Genomic DNA, 17,001 nt, shown 5'->3' with positions numbered 1-17,001 from the left:
GGAGCCGGGAGGCCAGAACAGCCCCCCGCAGCCACCTCAGGGACGAGCCGCTCTCCCCGTCCTCCCCGCCTTCCGCCCTCACCCAAGATGGCCGCGGCCAGGGGGCGGCCCGCGGGGGCGGGGAGCCGCGCCCAGTCCGGCGGCTGAGCGGCCCTGCCCGCAGCGCCGCCGGGCCCCGCGCCGCCGCCATGGTGAGGCCCGGGCCGGGGGGGGGCAGGGGGGAGCGGGGAGGGGGGAGGGGGGGCTCGTCCCCTGAGGGGATGGCGCGGAGGGCTCGGAGGGCCGGGGTCCGCTCTGACGCGGCGGGCTGCGTGTGCTTGTCCCCGCAGTTCTCCTTCAACATGTTCGACCACCCGATCCCCCGCGTGTTCCAGAACCGCTTCTCCACGCAGTACCGCTGCTTCTCCGTGTCCATGCTGGCCGGGCCGAATGACAGGTCAGATGTGGAGAAAGGCGGGAAGAGTATGTGCCTGTTTTCTTCTGACTACTGCAGGGGCGGGCCCGGGGGGCTGCTCCCGGCGGGGGGGAGCCGGGGGACGAGGAGGAGGAGGAGGAGGAGGAGGAAGGCTCGGCTTTCCCGGACCGCTCTCTTACAGCTTACCGAGGAGCGGGTCCTGGCCTGTGAGCGTTAGCAGGCACTTCGCTGTTTGTTGTCAAAGTCTCTTGGCCAATTCCTGGCCCCGCGGTGAGCTGTGGGAGCTTACACCCTAAAGTCTCGTTGCCCCGTCCTCGTTGCAGCTCACCGAGCTCGCACAAAGCAAATAGATCGGCCCGCTGGGTGTCAGGCTGTCGGGATAACGCGGTGTTGTTCAGAGCTGGCATTCTTCAATCGATTGTATGAGCACAAACAATTATCTCTAGGAAGCACTTCCTTCAGTACCACAGCTTGTAAAACCCTGCATTCCCTTACTTGTGATTAAATTCTGAAATCTCCAGGCTGGCAGATACACTCGTGACTGATTCTGCTGGAATCTCTGGCTCAAAAATGAGCTTATGGGAGTTTCTATAACAAATGTAACCCTAGGTGATGTAGTAATAAAATAGTGTGTAAGCTTATCTTTATACAGCTGTAATTTTCCTAATTTTACTTTCATTTTCATTTCTGCAGTAATTATGCCACCCTCTGCTCTGGATCAACTCAGTAAGTGAATATTTTGTTCTGGAATAACAGTGTTAGAAATACGAGTAAAAGCATAAGCAAATACCACAGTTGTTTAGTTACCTATCTGAATCCAATCTAAATTGAGATTATGAGACTAAGTTACTCAAAAAATGTATTTTGGAGGAATTTTATTTTTCAGAATTAAAGGAGTGGAGGAAGGCTGTCTGAGTACAGACAACTGAAGCATCAGGCTGCCTTAGACGTGAATCAATACTTATTAAGTATTAATGGCATACTCAGTATAATAGTTAGTCCAGTGGATTCTTAACCTCAATCTGCTTTGCCTGGATGCTGCTGTCTGAAACAAAATTCTGTCTTCAAAAAACAATAAGTGAAAAATGAACTTTGAAAGTAGGGTTAATGGTGTTTACTTGGCTCTTTAGCTAAGGCTTTTTCCCCCCTCTGAGTTTTAGTATTAACTCACTTCTCACAGTGATTCTAATAGGTCAGGATCTATTCTTAAAATAGTCAGGGATGTTAGTATAGGTAGGAACTAACCGATAACAACACAAAGGCATAGCAATAATAGATTCCTCTGCAAATACCCATCTCTGAGCTTGGGAAAACATTGAAGAGGCACTTAAAGCTTGAAGTGCAATGACAATACAGTATTCAGGTATCTCCAAAAGTACAAATCCAGGAGAGAATGAAGTTGGAATAATGGTGGTGTGGGGGGGAAATCCTCTCTTTTCCTGTGGCCCGTACTTTTGCTAGTGTTCAATCTCTGAAAACTTCAGAAATGTGCTAGTAGCTTCTAGCAAATATTTTTTCTCCTCTCTTGCCAGGCCGACTTAATATTACTTACCCGATGCTATTTAAGCTGACGAATAAAAATTCAGACCGAATGACACACTGTGGAGTGCTTGAGTTTGTGGCTGATGAGGGCATATGTTACCTGCCACACTGGGTGAGTTGTCTTGTGCTGAACTGTCAAAACCTGAAGAGCAGGATTAATGAGTTGCCAGTGTAACATTAAAGAGGCATAATTTTCTTGAAATTGCATGTCTTTGCTAGTGATGTCCATAAAGCGGCTTTCAGTCACAGCTCAGGTTTCCCTCAGTGGGAGTTTAACCAAGTATGCAAAGCAGGTTGCTATTTAAGCTGCACTTGACTGTTTTCTTCCTGAAATTAAGACTTCATAAACTGGTGCATTTCAGGGAAGATGGTGGCCCTGGCAAATATAAGTAAAAAGAATATATATGGCTTTTTCAAACTAAAATAACAAATAAATATAAAGGAAAGAGAATTAAAGACATCAGTAGTGTTAATGTACTGGTTTATGTCTTTGTTTTTATTCTTGCAGATGATGCAGAACTTGCTGCTGGAAGAGGGAGGCCTGGTACAAGTGGAGAGTGTTAATCTTCAAGTTGCCACTTACTCGAAATTTCAGCCACAGAGTCCTGATTTTCTTGACATCACCAACCCCAAAGCTGTGTATCCTTTCTATTCAACAGTGGAGCAGAGAATGGAGGTTTTCTCCCAAATTGTAATGATGCAGAGCTAGCTTTTCAGACATGGCTCGTGCTTTTCCGGCAATAGGTAACTACTACTGCTCTTTCTGAAAACAAAAATCGGGGAGAGCTTATGTTGCAGACTGCCGGCACAAAGCATAGCCTGGAGTGTGAAGAAACGTAAATCTCAGCTGAAAGTTCAAAGAGTTTAAGCGGCTGTTAGACCATGTCCAGAAGGACTTGTACACCTTGATGTTTATTAAAAGGCTGTCTGTGTGCTGATGACTTTTAAGCCATGTTTGAGAGACCACAAATCAAGAGTTCTGTAACATAGTAACTTGAAAGCTTTGACGTTTCACTGAAAACAAACAATTCATCTTAACATACTCCAAAGATTAGAAAATGCATTGAGAAACTTTGCTTGTCTAACTACTGGGGACGTTATTGCCATCAACTACAATGAGAAGGTATGGCATACAACTCCATTCCACTTAGATTTCCTCTAGATAACACCGATTTGATGAAACAAATTCTGTCCAATGTAAAGTTCTTTGTATTTCAGTAGATTGTGACCACTTTAAAATCTATTCACAACATGTAGTCATAGTTGAGTATTAGTAGGTAAAGCTGCTGGCAGCACACGCACATTTGATCATTTGGGAGACTAAGCACAATCGTTGAATGTTGGTGCTTGACTCATCAGCATGGAGCTGTGCAACATTGTTGACAAGTGATCCCAGACGGTAGATTTCACAATCAGTTTTCCATTGGAGAAAAAAGGGGGTCAGTTATGTCCTCTTCCGAGCTGATGTTTAACTACTAGTTTTTGGCTCATGAGTGGAAAAAAATATAATGCTGTTGAAATTCTTAAAAATCATGGGACAGAAATTAGCCTGAATCCAAAATTTAACTTCAAACATGCATATTAAGGTACAGTAAGAGTTCAGGAAGAGATAGGTTCTCTAGCTCCAACAAAATAGCAATCATACTTAAATTTAAATCTTTGTTGTTGTATTCTTTTAGAGGCATTTTTTTTCTGCAGAGAAAGTCTTAGCATTAGTTTTCTTATATGTAAGTTGAACTCCTTTGCACATTTTCATGACTGTGAACTTAGGCACATGGTCTGAACTTTTGGGTAGACCTGTGCGGTGTCGAGAGTTGGACTTGATGATCCTTAAGGGTCCCTTCCAACTCAGGATATTCTATGATTCTATGATTTTTAGATGGACAATCTTAAAATATTTATCATAATTGTTTCAGATCTACGAGCTTCGGGTAATGGAGACCAAACCAGATAAGGCTGTGTCCATCATAGAATGTGATATGAATGTAAGTTAAAACTGTTGTGGGAAGTCTGGTTTTACTGTGTCATCCCCAAAGGAGAGGGCATCTTGCTCACTGATAGCACTGCACACCAAACACGTCTGGTGCTGCAGGAAAGGCAGAATCAGATGGGATAGGGAGGCACTCCATGTACCCTTGTAACCACGCCTCAGGTCTCTGATCATGATCTGCACTTCATGTACCATCAGGTGACTTCAGCGTCTGGAATTTCATGTTTAGATTCAACATGTTTTACAATCCATAGAGTCTTATTTAAGAGCCTGTCTTGATTAAATCTCCAGTGGCACTGGGTGCTGTTTTACTGGTCTGTTTCAATTGCATGCTAAGATTCATCCCTGGGAGGCTTATTGTGGTGGTGTTTTTTGCTTTTTTTTTTTTTTTTTTTTTTCTCCAAACTAAAATAACAAATATTTAGGTTCTTCCTAGTTCTTTCTAGATTAAAATGGAGCATTAGTTTGTGAAGTTTTGAGGAATAATAGTATATAGCATATGATTAAGAGAGAAATACCAGTCATGCTTATTTATCCTACTTAAATAGGTGGATTTTGATGCTCCTTTGGGGTACAAAGAACCGGAAAGAAGTGCACAACATGAAGATACCGCAGTAAGTTAAACTACTGTTTTACAAAATGCATTCACTAGTAATCTGCCTCAGTTGTGATGGAGCAGTGAGCACCAACATATTTTTTTCCCTGAAACGCTTTGCTAAGACTAAGCTGTACCGATCAGTTGCTTTTTGCTTCGTTGATGGTTGTTTAACAACTGTTGATTTTTGGAAATAGTTTTTTTTTTTTTTTTCTAAAGTTTTGTTTGTTAAGAAGTATAAAGAACAGTTTTCATTTGTTTTTCCTATCACAACATGAACACAATGAAGTAACTTGTTTTTTCCCTCACAGGATGTTGAAGCAGACCACAGTGGATATGTGAGTGACGTAGGATTTCGTGTAAGTGCTCTATGCTCTATTCTGAGTGTTGTGAAACCATGAGGGAAGGGTGTTCCAAACAACTGCCAAATACCAGTACCTCAAAGAACTCTTATAGGTGTGGTTGTTATTAATTGGCAAGTGTCTGTAACTGTTCTGTGGTGTTTACAGCCAGAAATGGTGTGGCTTGCTGTCCTTAATAGGCCAGTCGATAAACAGATGACTGAGATGTACACCTATAGCCAGGGTTTATCAGCTTATTATATGTACTTTGAATAGAAAGAAACATACTGACTAAAATAAATAAAAGTGATAGTGAGTTTTTCACAGAATGCGATATCTCTGTGCAGTGTGCTTTCAGATACAAGATACCATTAAATTAAAACCCTTATTTGTGTACATAGGCATTCTCTGGTTCTGGGAACAGATTGGATGGCAAGAAGAAAGGTGTTGAGCCTAGTCCATCACCAATTAAACCAGGAGATATTCGAAGGTATGTCTTTTTCAATCAGTTGTCAGCAAGTGAAGAATCTGTGTTTGAGTGTATTTTTTTTATGTTCCTACAATATAAACAAGTTAATTTCCTTAAAGGTTTGCATTTAAAAATACCCAGTCTTGCTTTTTAGACTGTGACTTCCCTAACTACTTAAGGTGCAGATTCTAAGTTAATAAATATTGCCAAAACTTTCTTAACTCTGGTTCTGGAGAAGAAGATAAGAGGGAAAAGGCAGCAGGTATTGACTGGACTGGTGGGCTGGACTGAGTGATGCACAGAGTTCCTGTTAATTTTCTAGTGTGAAATCTTTTTCTGAGATGAGTGGGTAACCAGTGCCAAGCTGTGCCTTTTTGCAAAAGCTTCTAAATTCAGGCTTAATGGAAGTGCGCAGGGATGTGTTTCTGTGTTATCATGTATGCGTGTCATAATAAAACTTGAACTCTTTTGGAAAAGGGTGTCCCTGGCCCCATGGAAACCACAGGCTATGTATAAACATGCCTACAGTCAACCTCCTACATCAGCTCCAGTTTCTCATTACTTACTTTATGTACCGTATGCCTGCCTTTAGGAAATAATTCAGTGGTTTAAATCTGGAATAACTTGTAATGAAAATTTTGCAGCCAGTATTAGCACAGTGTTGAAAGGCATAGGATAGGTCTCGCTGTGTTCCATATCACGTTTCACTGAAGGTAGGTGTAACATTTCTTCTTTCATAATGTATTTATGCTGCTCTTCCAGAGGAATACCCAACTATGACTTCAAGATTGGTAGAATCACGTTCATTAGAAACTCACGTCCACTCGTTAAGAAAGTTGAAGAGGTAAGTGAGGTTGGATCCTGCCAAATCTGCACAGTTAGAACATTCAAGCCATTGCCCAAATGTCTGATTTCCCTCTCCATACTTGATTTTTCCCAGCGTACTTCTGTTAAAAAGCAGCATTAGTGAGTTTGGTTTAGATGAAAACAACCTCCAATGTCCTTGTTTGCTGATGTAAGATAGGACCAATATAAATTTAGTAAGTCAGAGAATACTTGTTCCAAGCAGGTGAAAGGTCACAGAAGTGCTCATGTTTTATTTCCAGGAAAAAAGTGATTATTATATAGATTAAGAACGTGAAAGGTATAGAGTGTTTTGCTGCTGTGATGGAGCGTTCTTTATAATGATCATTCAGCTTTGATCATGCATAAGCAGAGAGCAAAGAGATAACAATCTTTTTCTTCTCTCCTTTATCCAGGATGAATCTGGAAGTCGGTTTATTGCCTTTTCAGGAGAAGGCCAGTCCCTGCGCAAAAAGGGAAGAAAGCCCTAAGTTGTGTAATCATCAGTCAGTTAGGAGGAAAATAAAATAACAATTGCAGCATAATGGATCTTAGTTATTGCAGTTGCAACACAGGAACACTGTGCTGTCAGACTGTCTTAATTTTCAGTTGAAAATTAAGTTCTAGGAATTCTGAAGCGGTCCTTTGTATGTGTTGTAAAGAGGGAAAGCGTATCTTGGATGGAGCTGAGAAGGAAAACCAAGCAGTTCTACCTTACTAAAAGGTCTGATTGTTAGAGTACATCCTACCCTCTTATATCCTGAGTGATGATGGCCTCCTGTTGCTCTGTGCTTGATATTTTCCTCTATCTAAGTTTTGCCACAATTTCAGGTAAGCTTTTTGGTGTGGTGCAAATGAAGTCTAACACTTAGGCGTGCAGGGAGTCTCTTTGATCTTAGCTTCAGGTGTTGGGTTACGATGCAGCCTAAGGAATCCCAGGCTCTGACACGGACCCCTGTAATTGCTTTTTATATTTATAATTAATAACATGCCATGTAATAGTTGAGATACCGTAACCTGTTGTAGGAAACTGATGGCAGGCGTAGGGAGAGGCAGGACCTGGCTGTCTGCCCGAGGACACAGAGAGAGCCCTGCCTGCAGGAACCTCGCTGCCACCACACCCGGCGGGGGCGGGTAGCCGAGTAAAACCGCCAAACTCTGCTCTTTCCTCGGTCGCGGCTTGAATCCTGGAGTAAAGGTTCCTCGATACCCACCGTGCGCCCGCCTGCTGTGCTGATTTCCCGGCTGGGGGGGGGGGGGGTGGCGGTGGCGGGACCGGGCCGAGGGCGGCCTCGAACCCGCGTGCCGGGGAGCGGGGCGGGGGGGGGGGGGGCGGTCACGTGCCCGAGCGCGGGCGGGGCGGAGACGAGTGGGGGGGGTGGCAGCATGGCCGGCGGCGGCAGCTGGAGGGTGAGAGGGGCCGGGGGGAAACGGGGGGGGCTCGGGGCGGGCTGTGCCGGTCCCGGCTGACTCCCCCCGGTCCCCCCGCAGCCTCCGCGGTCGTGCGAGGATTACTGGTGGGAGTGGCGGCACTGCCGCGGGCTGCGCCACGCCTTCCACCACTACTACGCGCACGGGCAGCTGCCGGCCTGCGCCCGCTGGCGGGACGATTACACCGCCTGCCGCGCCTGGGAGAGCGCCCGCGCCGCCGCCGCGCAGGTACCGCCCGGCACCGGGCCCCCGCGCGGCATTGCCCGGTGTCCTCGGCGTGAGAGCAGAGGGCCCAGCGCGGTGCCCGTGCTGTTTGTGCCTCTTGCAGGAAGCGCTGTGCAAGAGCGAAAGAGCCCGGGTGGAGGAGAAGCAGAAATATGCCCCGGTGTGGACCTTCAGGAAGAGCCCGCCGCCAGACTGGTACCTGCCGCTCGACCAGGACAGCCCCAAGTGATGCGGCAGCTTCGCCAGGTTTGGGCCTTGTGTGCCATACAGTGCTCATCTGTCCTGCTTTTTAATTTTAACCTGCATTTCATCAAAATTACACAGTTGTAGCTCTGCCCTGTATAGCTGTCCACCAGTACTTTAGCACTCATTCAAAAATACTCAAAATTAAAAAACCACCCACTTTTTTTTTTTTTTTTTTTTACAAGTGAGGTGTTTTATTTTAGTCTTTTACTACTGTCATGCTTTAGGATCTCATCTCAGCAACACAGCAGGAAACTCTTAGGTTAGCAGCTCCTCCTCCCCAGCACGCCTGGTGTTGCACACTGTTGGAACATCTGGGCCTGCCAGATGGGAAAATAAAAACAAGCTGGGACCCCTCCCTGCCAGTTCAGGACACAGCCACTGGCATTTAAAACACACTACCCAGATTCAGTAGTGTGGTTCTTAAGAGTTTCAGACGCAGTGGGACAATGTTGCAGTCCCTGAAACATGCCTGTTGTTGGGGAACTGCTCTCGAACAATAAAGCCTGTGTTCTTTTTTAATATGTCTATGGCAGTATTCAAATTACTACAGGAAATAAAGGTTCAAATGACTGAAGTGAGATCTGTTTTTAGGGAAAATGCTATTAGAGACTTAATGCACTCTTTACAAGGACATAATAATAATAAAAAATAAGCTAATTTTTGCTTTGGCAAGGTACATTTTCCATCAGTTTTTCCTCTATTATATGCAAAACCACTGAAATTTGAAGCAGAGAAAGGCTGTAAACAGTCAGCTACTGCCTCCCTGCTAAGCTAATAGCCTCTGTTGTGATGACATTCTTTCATCGTACTAGTCTTTGTAGTTATGGTTTGTGTAGAACAAAAATGGTGCTGCTCAGGAGCACAAGGAAAGATGAGATACAAGGCCAGAAAGAGAAAACAGTGAAATACTTGTTTGCCTTGGTCTAATATGGCATAAATTTAAAGTAGATTAGCTCTGTTGAATGTTTTATTCCATATGTTGCCAGTTTAAAAACAACACCAGCAGACACTTCATGGATATTCTGTTCCATGTTTTTTCACCATCGCATACCTACAGTGTTTTAACGTGCAGAAAGAATTAATTCTCATTCTGTTCTTTCCTTTTTCAGTTGGCCAAGCAGCTCATGCTGGATGAACAATAAACTCTTCTGTCACTGTGTGTACACTTTGGTGATATCGATGCATTTTCCTTCGGGAGGATCATACCCAGGAAGTGGTGGGGTATAATTAGGTCCATCTCTCTCAAAGGGGAAAAGCCCCTCGTCTCGTCTGATCGCTGCCTGATAGAGCTCTTCAGATTCAAGGCGCAGTTCCTTTAGTGCCTCTTGTTGGGCTTCTACAAGGCTCCGAATTGCTTGCTTTTCTGCCCTGTCTTGGCTCTGCTTATACGCAGACCACTTTTTCATAAGTAAAACTCTTCTTTCTGTCTCCTCAAATGACAGAGGGGGAAGACTTCGCACCCTGTTGAAGAGTAAACATAGTATTGTAATAGAGAAATGGCCTGCAACTGCACCCTGAAAAGCAAATCACCAAAACCAGCACACAAACAAAATAATATGTTTTAAAAACATAATACATTTCTTTCCTGCAATGTCTGTCTTGGAAGTTTTCCAACGCCTTTCAAAACAAGACATTCACGTGACTATTTTTTTCAGTACTTTTAGCAGGAGCAAATACAAATTGCTTTCCACATTTTTGTCTTAGCAGAAGTCAGTAACATTTTATATAAAGGCTGGCACTATACTGCAGATTTGCAAGAAAGATATTAGAAGTGTGTTTGCACCACAAATGCAAGCTCATGCTGACAGCGTTAGTTACCTGCTGTTATCTGAGAACTTAAGTGGTGTTTCAAAATCCTCAATTGGAATTAACTCTGGGGCAGCTTTTTCCAACTTTTTGATCTTCTTTTTCATACGATCCTTCTGTGCTTGCTCTCTCTTTACATCCACCTTCTTTTTTTTCTTTGGCTGTGCTCTGGCGAGATAAATAATTACATGAGCAGAAGAAGATGCTCTGTGACTGCATTCAACACAAGCAACTTTCATATCCACTTCACCATCTGAAGAACTGTCCCTTCCCAGAGCTTTACTTGGTCCCTAATAGAAATTTTAGCTTTATTCAAGTAATAGAGTTTCTATGAGACAGTCATATGTCCTGTGAGACATTCTGCAAACAGAGCTGTACCAGCCTGAGAAGAGCAACCTAAAGGGCTGTTCTAGAAGTCAGAATGCTTTAGGAAGTTCCAGAAAAGTAGAACTGGAATTGGTTCCAACTAGCTCACAGTGCAGCAGGGCACACAACATGTTTACAAATATTCCTGTTATCTCACGTTAAAGAAGGCTCTGAGAGGGTGGTTGTAAACCACCTTTTAAAACTTCCACCTTTGGAACCAAACTCAGGACACAGGTATTTCTCTACTGCTGTATGTAACACACAAACCCACTATGTGCAAGATAACACATGCCACGCTCCACCAACACAGACATGTGGGTTATTGTTCCTGCTTTGCAGATCGGAACTCTGAGGTACTACATTTACAGGGTGGCCAGTAATTTATTCTGTGCCACTGCACAAACCAGCTCTGGAATGCAGAAATGCCCAGTTCCCAGTTCAGCTGTCTAGCACAGGCCATGTTACCTCCACAACACTGCAAACCTGCAGATGCACGAATAACCTTTGGGGTGTGAAATGGTCTCTCTGAGGGTAGTGGCTCGCTAGAAGGCTTTTAAACCTAATTGCATCAGAACAAAACACCGATACCAAAATGTAATGTACATTGATGTAGGCTGTCTAGCACAGCACCTTATAATCAAGTATTTTCAGTTCAGCTGGGCTTTTTTTTTCCAATGCTGCTCAAAAGGGAGTTTTGGAGCACAGCTTGAATCGGAACATTTCCACTTGTGTTCTGTCATTGAAGAAGCAAATACAGCTTCCCACAAGCATAAAGCAATAACTATTACGTAGGCTACCATTAATCCACTCTCAAGAGGCCACCAGCTCTAACTACTACATATAATATCTTCAGTGCAAACATCTATATTTAAAAATTAATTTGGAATTGGAAAAAATTACATTCCCTAAGGGGAATTACATTCCATCCTAAGGATGCAAGCAATTCTATGCAACTCAGCGACAACTGCACTCACCTCACGGGGAGGGATGCCCTGAACGCCAGCAGGGAGGTCTCCCAGTGACTTCCTCGAAGCTGCACCGCCTGGGGCAGCCAGCAACTAGAGAAGAAAAAGAAACGTAAAGAAAGCACGAGGAGAAGCTGAATTCGGTCACGTTAATTGAAACCATAAGAAATGCTTGTTAGTTGTGGGCTACAATAATGAATTTCTAGTCTCCTACTACTAATTTCACTACAATACATAGCATCAGCGTAGAAATGACAATGTAACTAAACTAAACCCCAAATTTGCGCTTTTTAGTGCTGAGACCGTGCAGGGCACCGGGAGGTGAAACAAAAATTCATTTTATGCCTACGAGCGGCTTTTATTAATCTCGAGCTCAGGCAACGGCCCCAGCCCAGCCCAACCCCAGAAGCCCGGCCGCGGGGGGGGCGGCGCAGCCCCGGGACACCGAGGGAGCCCCGGGGGAGCCAGGCCCGGCCCGGGAGCAGCCCCGGGGCTCGCGGCGCAGCGGCTCCGTCCCCGAGGCCGTGGGGATGCGGCCGGGCCCTACCTGAGCGCGGCGCTGCCGGGCGCTGCCCAGGCCCTGCGGAGCCCCCGGGCCGCCGCCTGCATGGCTCCGTCGCGCCCCGGTCCCGCTCCCGGTTCCGCTCCGCCCGTGCGCTCCCGCGGCTCCACGTTCCGCCCCACAACCGTTCCGCCCCACTCGCGTTCCGCCCCCCGCCGCGGCCGCTCCTCCGGGGCTCGCCGCCTTCCCCCCGGCCCCTCCGTGGAGCCGCCTCCCCGCGCTCGTCCCGCAGCCCCGTGCCCGGCAGGGGGCGCCCTCCGCGCCCCGCCCGGTCCCTCCCCGTCCCTCCCTGAGGGCGGAGCGGGGGCGGCGGCACCTCCCCCGGCGGCGAGCGGCGCCGGGCGCGCGTGAGGAACGGCGCGGCTCGGCTCGGGGGCCGCTGTTTCCCGCCGGGCCGCTTAGGCGGTTGCCAAGGCGCCGAGTTCCGGCGTTGCCGGGAGCCGCCGGGAGCCGAGCGGGGGATGCGGCCGGGCGGCGGCGGCTGCGGCACGGGCGGCGCCGGGGCATGGAGCGGCGCTGAGGCGGCGCCGGCCGGCGGCGGCGGCGGGGCCGGGCAGAGCGGGCAGAGCGGCGCGGGGCCGCGGCGGTGAGCGGCCGGCCGCTGGGAGCTCCGCACCGCGCCGCTCCGCCGCTCGTTCGGCCGAGGCAGCCCGGGAGGAGCCGCCCTGGGGTCCCGGGGGCGGAGGCCGGCGGGGGGCCCCGGGAGGGAGACAATGAAGCTCCTGAAGCCGACCTGGGTCAACCACAATGGTGAGGGGCGGCGGGGGCAGGTGGCGAGGGGCAGGTGCTGGGGGGGGGGGGTTGGGGGGAGCCCCGGGAGGCCGCTGCAGGGCGGTGGGGGGGGGATTTGGGGGGGATTTGGGGGGTGTGTGGGGCCTGGGGGGGCAGCGAGCGGCTGCTGCGGCGGGACGGGGCCGCCCCGTGGTGCCGAGGAGCCGGGCAGCCAAAAGCGAAAGCCTCGAAGATGGCCGAAGGGCTCCTGCCGCCGCCGTGCGGGACGGGCCCCCCCCCAGGGGGCTGAGCTGCGGTCCCTGAGAGCCTCCGGGGCGCGGGGGGGGCCCGGCTGCAGCCCTCGGGGAGTCCCGGGGCTCGGTGAGGCGGGAGGCTGGGGGCGAGGTGCTGGTGCTGGCAGGGCTGTGTCCCCCTCCGTGGGGTGCCCGGTGCGAGGCAGGCGGCGTTACGGCTCGCACTGCTTGCGGAGGGATTCCCGAGGAGGTCCTGGGTTAGCAGGGAGAAGAAATCCCGTGTGAGGGGCTCGCTTCTCTTCATGCAAGTTTTATCCTCGGGTTCACGCGCACAGCTCCAGCTCGGCTGCCTGTTTTTATATCACGGCAAATGTCAGTGGCATGGCTCAGGCGGCCGATTCATATCTAGCATAAGGCTGAGCAGGAGGCCAGCTTATTCAAGCTGCCGAAATGTGCTTTGAGTTAAAAACCATAGATGCAACTTTACAGCTGGCCCTGTATGCTGTATTGTCTTCGTGATCGTGCTGCAGGTTTAAGAACTTCAGCCTAAAGTTGAAATTTCCATGCATCTTTACTTGAACTACTCTCCATGGGCCATAACGAACCTAGCCTTTTAATGGAAAGCAGTGGTGGACTGGAAAAAAGTGGAAGTGCTTTCTCTGAAGTGTTCCTTACGTTTTTACTTGGTTAATCTAAGTGAATGCAACACTTGCATCTTGATCTTTGGCTGCTTGTCTGCAGGCTGTCCTCTGTCTCTCTGTAGCCTGGTTTTGAGCATCTGGATAAAACCTTTGGCCTAAGTCTTTGCAGATCACAGCTTAGTAGACCTATAACTTCTCTCCTTACTTCTTTAATGTGTGTACCTTTTAGTAGGTATGTATCTGAGGCGTATAACAGTTTTCAGTATTCTGTTCATCAGCTTGTGAATTGTAGAAAAGCATCTTCTGCCAAGCAACTTGCAGTTAAGTTCCATTTATAAAGGCTCATGATACTTTCTTTTAATGGATAATGCTGTAGACAGGGCTGTGGTAGTCCCAGATCTTGTGTTTCTGCCACTGTCCTGCTGGGATGAGTTTGGGCAAGTTGCTTTGTTTTGTAGGTGATGAAACTATGACAGACATTCACCAGTGGCTTCATTTCTAAAATGCTTTAAGGTCTGCTAACACAGGACTACATAATATTCATGCCTTCTTACACATGGGGCAAGGAGTGCAGAATAAAAAGGGTGAGCTTAATCAGCCGATTTTAACATACCCGGGTTCCAGATCCTGCAGGGCTGGCTGCACAGAAGCTGTACCCATCGCTTTTCATGGGCCTACATATTTGCTCTGATACTTCCCTAGATACAGGGTCCATACTTATGCTGCAGACTCCTTGTTGGTAGCCCTTACTCTTTTTGTTTTCCCTGCTGTCAGAAGAGGTTGCTTCACTGGTGTTGGTACAGGAGCAAGCATCCAGATCACGAGTGGCTTCTCCGTGCGTGGGTTCATTGCTGCCATTCCTACCTCTTCTTCCCCCGACTCAGTTTTGGCATTTGTATGTTACTGAACTGGCAAGAACCAGTTTGATGATGCTCACAGGCATACAGTCTCTGTGAGATAGTCGACAACAGAAGTCGGTGTTGTAGCAAGTAAGTTCAATGCACCTGGGATTCTCATGCTTCTCAGCTGAGACACTGCATTTACTAGAAAAGCACTTTAGCACATTTCAGCTCTACTGGCTTTTGTCTTGGAGTTCTTAATGTTGCTTTGTGTGAGTACTTATTGGAAATAATTCTTCTTCAAATGGATTTTCTGTAAGCTTTTCACACTATTAATGTGAGCTTATTGCATGAAATTCTAATTGTTGTGTTCATCTCCTCAGTGTTTCTTTGACTTGGAGCAGGAAAGAATATTGATAAGTGCAGTCTAATGGGGGGGGGGGGGGGGGGGAATGGTTCTCCTTCCATTCAGTACCTCTATCAAGATGCATCACACATCCAACAGTTGGATGTACAGATTTGGCACACAGGTTTTTGAGGGCCCTGGTCTTTGATGATGACAAATGCTTAGCCCTACTGGAAAGGAAGTCCCATGCAGTTCCAGGAAACTCTCGCAAACCCTAAGGTGTTGTTGGTGTATAACAACTTGCAGAAATTGGAGCCTGCTTTTGTTTAAATACAGGCATAGAGTTTATTATCTCTTCAAGCTGTAATGGTGGAATGTAAATATTTAAATTGATATGTGAGTCATGGTGGATGTTGTATCTGAGACGGGCTGGAAGCAAAATAAATAGAAGCTCATTCATGTCGTGGTAAAAATTCATATGAAGTAGTCATTTTATTTTATTGATCACAGCCTGGAGTTAAAAACCAAACAAGTATATCATATGTGTTTGGGTTCTTAAAGCAAAGAATCCAACAGGACATCTGGGCTGTCAGAAGGTGTTCTGGTTTTAATGGACCTGGTTTGCTTCCTCATGCAATGTGATGTTGGGAACTTCAATAACATCAACTAAATGTTTTAGAAACTATGACAAGAAGGGGGGGAAAAACATCTTAAAATACACTTAAAACTTAATGTTACTATTTAACCATCACTTATATTTTGTTTTGATGCTTAATTACTGGTGTGAAATTCAAAACTTCTATTACAAGCATGGGACAGCATTCAGTCAGTTTTGAAGAGGGACCTGGTGCCTTGTGGTTCATTTCAGCAGGATCTAACAGCGTAATCAGATAAGGACATGGACCCGGGAAAGGAAGCGGTTGCTATTAAATAATGGCTCCTTCTTCGTTACTCTGAGAAAATGAAGGAAATAAGGAAAAACTCCGTATCTGTGATCAATTTATAAACCACAAGTAGCATGGAACAAGTCTTATAGCTTTAACTTGTGACCATTATCCACCACTGTAAATGGCATTGCCTTGATAGCTGTGAAAGGGAGGAAAAGGCTCCCAGATAACGACTGCATCTTGTTGAATTTCTGTCTTGTAATCACGTAATCTTTCCTCTTTCTTCTTAAAATCATTTTAAATCTCTTGATTGATAAAACTGAAAACAAAAGCCTTGGCTTACTTGTGCTGACAGCCTAATTGTTGTTGAACTTAACATCTGTATTTAAGGGATATAGAAAGGCATTAAGGTATTGAACAAACATTGATTTAAAAACATTACAGAATTCCTTTTAGATATTAAAAGAATTGATATAAATTCGTAAGTGTAGCCTTACTAGCAATTCTCTTTTTCAAGACCACATAATCTAATTTAATCAAGACAAGCCCCATACTTCTTGACAGCCAAGAAGCTGTGAGCACACGCAGCTCTGGGACAGGTTGCTGGAGGATTTTCCTTCCCAGGCCAGTGCGTTTCAGCTCAGTGCCCCTTGCCAGTAACATGGAAACTTTGAATTGCCACTGAGAACTCCACGTGTGTTTACCTAGTTCTGAACTCGTGAGTATGTCCGTACCAAAAGTGATGTGAAAATTCATGTGGTCTTTGAGCTAAATAGGAAACGGATTTGTTTGTGGCAGCGATGTGCTGCTTTCTGTAGTAAAGCTACAGCTTCTGCCTTGGGGTTAGCCACGGGGTCCAAGTTAGGTGCTGTCCAGCTTGGCTTATAGTACTGTGAGTCTCCTCACTTTCTGGTGCTGAAACACGTGGTGCTGCTGCCTGACAAATGGATGAGAATGATCCTTCTCACGCAGGTGGTAGAAGCTCAGGCTTCTGCATCCAGGAGCTTCTGTTCCCTGCGGACATCCAGAGGTGGCTGCTCGTGCTCACCCAGCAGAGCTGGGAGTGAAGTCCTGGTGCCCCATGGGCCTGAGCTGGTTCACCAGTGGTTGCTTTCCTCTCCAGGTTGCTTGTCACAGCTTAAGCTTATGCCTTCATCCACTTTTTAAAAGTAACAGCTGAACTGGATGAGCACACATGAAAGTGGTGTGGGCCAAAAGCTGCGGGCTCCAAACAGTTGAGCAGTGCTTGTTTAATTACGTTACCCCTCATCTTGAATCCAAGGCAGTATGAAATAAAATCCAGATTGGGCTCTATATAATATTTTGTCCATATCCAGACAATGTAGTTATTCTGCTGTGCCAGTATGTGACATGGTCTTTTGCAGTTGGTGTTTGTATTTTGACTAATGCAAAATGTCTGTTAAGGAGAGGGCGTGACAGGCCAAGGCTGTGTGTAGTTGGACAGATTTCCTGTATATGGAGAATGAAAGCATCTTATTTGTAGGAACTCTTGAGAAACCTGGAACT

At 46.7% G+C, this 17,001-nt stretch overlaps 4 protein-coding genes across 5 annotated transcripts in view; 3 read left to right on the top strand and 1 right to left on the bottom strand.

Annotated features, from left to right (window-relative positions):
• The first annotated feature begins 166 nt into the window (after window positions 1-166).
• UFD1 (ubiquitin recognition factor in ER associated degradation 1) lies at window positions 167-7,413 on the top strand. Of its 2 annotated transcripts, XM_032199202.1 has the most exons (12): window positions 167-191; window positions 330-462; window positions 1,109-1,141; window positions 1,948-2,069; window positions 2,466-2,596; window positions 3,008-3,080; window positions 3,874-3,942; window positions 4,496-4,561; window positions 4,854-4,901; window positions 5,285-5,373; window positions 6,115-6,196; window positions 6,612-7,413. In XM_032199202.1, exons 1-12 carry the CDS (start codon window positions 189-191, stop codon window positions 6,684-6,686), a joined length of 924 nt encoding a protein of 307 aa, XP_032055093.1. In that variant the 5' UTR covers window positions 167-188; the 3' UTR covers window positions 6,687-7,413. The 2 variants fall into 2 exon arrangements, with proteins under 2 accessions (XP_032055093.1, XP_032055094.1); XM_032199203.1 differs by lacking the exon at window positions 167-191 and having other exon boundaries at window positions 389-436.
• Window positions 7,414-7,574: 161 nt separating this feature from the next.
• Window positions 7,575-9,256, top strand: C17H22orf39 (chromosome 17 C22orf39 homolog). Its single transcript, XM_032199364.1, has 4 exons — window positions 7,575-7,605; window positions 7,687-7,854; window positions 7,955-8,097; window positions 9,207-9,256. Exons 1-3 carry the CDS (start codon window positions 7,582-7,584, stop codon window positions 8,078-8,080), a joined length of 318 nt encoding a protein of 105 aa, XP_032055255.1. The 5' UTR covers window positions 7,575-7,581; the 3' UTR covers window positions 8,081-8,097; window positions 9,207-9,256.
• MRPL40 (mitochondrial ribosomal protein L40) lies at window positions 8,678-11,940 on the bottom strand. The gene is made up of 4 exons (XM_032199363.1): window positions 11,782-11,940; window positions 11,244-11,327; window positions 9,916-10,071; window positions 8,678-9,558 (listed from the first exon to the last, which is right to left on the bottom strand). The coding sequence occupies exons 1-4, from the start codon at window positions 11,841-11,843 to the stop codon at window positions 9,249-9,251; spliced, it is 612 nt and encodes a 203-aa protein (XP_032055254.1). The 5' UTR covers window positions 11,844-11,940; the 3' UTR covers window positions 8,678-9,248.
• Window positions 11,941-12,460: 520 nt separating this feature from the next.
• LOC116496109 (protein HIRA) overlaps window positions 12,461-17,001 on the top strand; it is a 34,023-nt gene continuing 29,482 nt past the window's right edge. The window contains exon 1 of the mRNA XM_032199005.1: window positions 12,461-12,546. Coding sequence (XP_032054896.1) covers window positions 12,510-12,546 — 37 coding nt within the window. The 5' untranslated portion in view covers window positions 12,461-12,509. The remainder of the gene's footprint in view (window positions 12,547-17,001) is intronic.

This window comes from Aythya fuligula, chromosome 17 (assembly GCF_009819795.1).
Source record: "Aythya fuligula isolate bAytFul2 chromosome 17, bAytFul2.pri, whole genome shotgun sequence".
NCBI classification, from domain to species: Eukaryota; Metazoa; Chordata; class Aves; order Anseriformes; family Anatidae; genus Aythya; species Aythya fuligula.
The sequence above is the reverse complement of the archived record's forward strand: the minus strand, read 5'-3'. Positions and strand labels throughout refer to the sequence as shown.